General features: G+C 38.7%; 1 protein-coding gene across 1 annotated transcript; it reads right to left on the reverse strand.

Annotated features, from left to right (window-relative positions):
- Positions 1-1,406: 1,406 nt before the first annotated feature.
- Positions 1,407-3,220, reverse strand: LOC122301970 (NAC domain-containing protein 43-like). The gene is made up of 3 exons (XM_043113312.1): positions 2,831-3,220; positions 2,367-2,635; positions 1,407-2,285 (listed from the first exon to the last, which is right to left on the reverse strand). Exons 1-3 carry the CDS (start codon positions 3,012-3,014, stop codon positions 1,587-1,589), a joined length of 1,152 nt encoding a protein of 383 aa, XP_042969246.1. The 5' UTR covers positions 3,015-3,220; the 3' UTR covers positions 1,407-1,586.
- Between the last annotated feature and the right edge of the window lie 237 nt (positions 3,221-3,457).

The raw sequence follows: 3,457 nt of genomic DNA on the forward strand, positions 1-3,457 counted from the left end.
AGAACAGGCAATGACAGTCCCTTAACTGCCCAACCCTAGCTCAATTGAGAACATTTCCTGCCCAACTTTCCAACTATATCTCTACGCTGGTACCTAGTATGGTCAAGTACATGTCTCCCTCTAGCTTTTCAAGCTGAGCTTCGTGCTTGCATCTAGCGCAATTGAGTACTTATCCTACCTAATATTCCAAGTCGAGCTTTGCACTCACACCAGTGTTGTCAAATACATATCCTGCCTAGCTCTCCAAGTTGAGCTCCATACTTAAAAATTGTGATTACTTAACACAAACAAATACAAAACCATGGACTAGCTCCTAGAATTTATTTTTGTACAGTTTACTATAGTCTATCTCTATCGTGATTGACTTGAAGATTTTCAAAGCCTTATTGTTGAGCAAATTGACCTTAAGAATCACGGATAACCGAAGGGGTAAAAATAACTCAAATATACCAGGCTGAGCCCATCAAAGGGCAATTTTCAGGAGGCAAGTGGGGAAAATGAATTAAGGAGACAAAATTAAATGGAAAGGCAGGGTGTCTGATAAAAAGGATAAATGAGAGAAAACCAAGTCACACGCAATAGGAGACATAAAGTTGTCATTCCTCACCACTCCCAAGGGCCATGATAAAAGGGATCGGATCGGATGAAAAATGGGACTTCCAAACCTCTAAGCGATGATGACTTGAACACAAGGATCATCTTCAACCTCACAACAAGAGTTCCTAAAAGATTATCATCTCCAGAAAAATGGGTCTTTGATCTCTATTTTATAGAGAGAAATGAGAGACCATGAGAGACTACAAAATACTCATATTATAGTAGATTTGCTTTCAAACAATCTGAGGACATAAGTCCTGTGTCGAATCATATAAATCTAAATGTTTCCATCTCTATTTATATTTTTAGTATTCTTTTCCTATTTAATGTTTGAAGTACCTACGAGTTGACTCCGTGAATATGGTCATTAAAACCCGATTAGTTCGCTTTTTTTTCTGAGGATTAGGGTCTCCAAAAATATGAAAAGCGTAGCTACTAATTTCTTTCTTTGATTCTCTTTTGACTTCGGTTAAAGCTAGCAGAAGGAGGATAATTGATCTCTTCTATATATCTTTATGATCTCCGTGAGTGTTGGATAGGTATACATGTGTTGTGCGGAGCCCATACATGTTCCTGATCACTTTCTTTCAGTTTTACTAGTGCAGCATGGACCAATCGATTCTGATCAGCACATTCCTCGAACAAAACCGACAAACCACGTGACTTAAAAAAAGGTAATCGATTGCTAAGCAAACGATCATATTCTTGATCATCTTAGAAGATAAAAAAGGCAGTCTTATAATTGCAGATTGCTAACAAGACTAGCTTCTAGACGGCCATTTTAGAAGAATAATGGTAGCGTAGTGATTATTAACTGAAGATAATGATTGACAATGGCATCCCATATAAAACTTTTTCAGCTTTATTTGTGCATATATATATATATCAACGATCACAGATAACTGTGTTTAATAATAAGCCTCTGACTCTCCAAGAACTTTATTATAATAAGATTACACATTATTTGTATATAGAAGATTATAATTCCGTTATACCCGAAAATTCCACAGGTCGATTTCGCTGTTGTAGTCCTGCCTTGGAATATGGTAGAATCTGTTAATGGAAGATGATGATGATCGAAGGGTTGGAAACTCCAGATGATCATCATGACGACGATCATGAGGGCAATAACCCATGTTCGGGTCATCAAAGCTGACTAATTGCTTAAAATCCTCTGGTAATTGATCATTGAGCTGAGAAGCAACAAGCCTATCAAGGGCTGCCCAGTTTGTGACGGCAGCAGCTGAGTCCATTTTGTAATCTGAGTTGGGATCAGTTTCACTCACCTGTTTGATGACTAACCCTTGATCATTTTCTGCAATCATCACTGGATTATTGATTATTTGATAATGTTTTTGACCGGAGCTGGAGTTTGGACTCTCTAAGCTCGGTAGTTTCATGAATCTCTCGTATTGGTAGCAATGCTTCATGCCTGCGTTGTCGATGGGCTGGAATATTGTACCACTTTCCGAATCTCTTTCTAATTCCTTACTGGAGTTTTCCGTGTATTGGAGTATTTGCTCCAAGGTTCCCTCATCACAAGAATCAAACATCTGCTGGGTTCTGGTTTCATCAGTGATGGATGAAATAATGGGGCTGTCTAGGGTTTTGTGGTGACTTTTCTTCCGGAATATACGGCACACCACCCATCCCTCCTCTTGAATTGCCTCTCCCATAGCATTGGAGATCTTCAAAGAATTAGCAATGACTTTGATCAGTAAAGCGGGCAAATCTTAAAAAAATAAGAAATTTAAGGCAAAATGGCTTACGTTGGTGTCCGTGATGTTGTCGTCCAGTCTATATTCGTGCATGATCCAGTCTGATTTGAGCCCATGGGGGGCTCGGCCTCTGTAGAAAACTAAAGTCTTCCTCATTCCAATACGGCTACCATTGCTGGATATGAACTTGTCACGGCCGGTGGCCTTCCAGAATCCGGCAGCAGTTGCACGATTAGTGCGCGTCCCAGTGGGATACTTCTTGTCTTTGTGGCTAAATAAGTACCAGTCGTTTTGAGGGGTAGTTCCTATTTTACAAATCTCTTCAAGAACATCCAAACAAGGCCAACATGACTTACAAATCATTTGAAGAAACACATTGAAATAATAATTAAAAAGCCAAAGTCACATTTATATAATTCTAAATATGCTGCTAAAAAATGCATTAAGCACTGTTAATGTAAAGCAAAAATGAAAGAAAATAAAGAGAAATGGACCATGAATGTTTGAGCCATTACCTCGTATATCCCATGGCTCAAACTTATTGAGATCGACATCACGGATTACGTCGAGGTCAATCTTTTCATATGAAACCTTCTTCCTCAAATAGTACTGCAAGAGCTCCTCTTCTGTTGGATGAAATCTGAAGCCAGGAGGGACTTGGGATTGTCCATTTACTGATATGCTCATGTTCTCTGGCATAATTCAGATCACAAATTAATGTTTCGACAAAAACCAAGATAGAATTCAAAGAGAGACAAGAATCCAGGCAAACTATCTAGGATATCATGTTGAGGAAGAACTAAAAACTAAGAAGACTTGGTGTACTCAAATGAGTATGTAGAGGACGATATTTATGTGTTTTGACACAAAGGGCGAAATTAGATGTGATAAACTACAGCTCTGTTTCCATGAGGCACCCATAGGCACACACACACACATATATATATGTATATATGTCTATATGATTCAAGTGGGGCTACATTTACTGTGCTCTGAGAAGAGCCACCTACCTACATAGATTGAGAAAGGATACTGTGTTTGGCAGATTGCTTTGGGCCCCATATTGACTGCTAATGTCACACTAATTGTCGTGCTGTTAATTTAAATAAAAATATGTATCCCATGGATGACTTGACGTACAC

Source organism: Carya illinoinensis, chromosome 1 (assembly GCF_018687715.1).
Source record: "Carya illinoinensis cultivar Pawnee chromosome 1, C.illinoinensisPawnee_v1, whole genome shotgun sequence".
Lineage (NCBI taxonomy): Eukaryota > Viridiplantae > Streptophyta > Magnoliopsida > Fagales > Juglandaceae > Carya > Carya illinoinensis.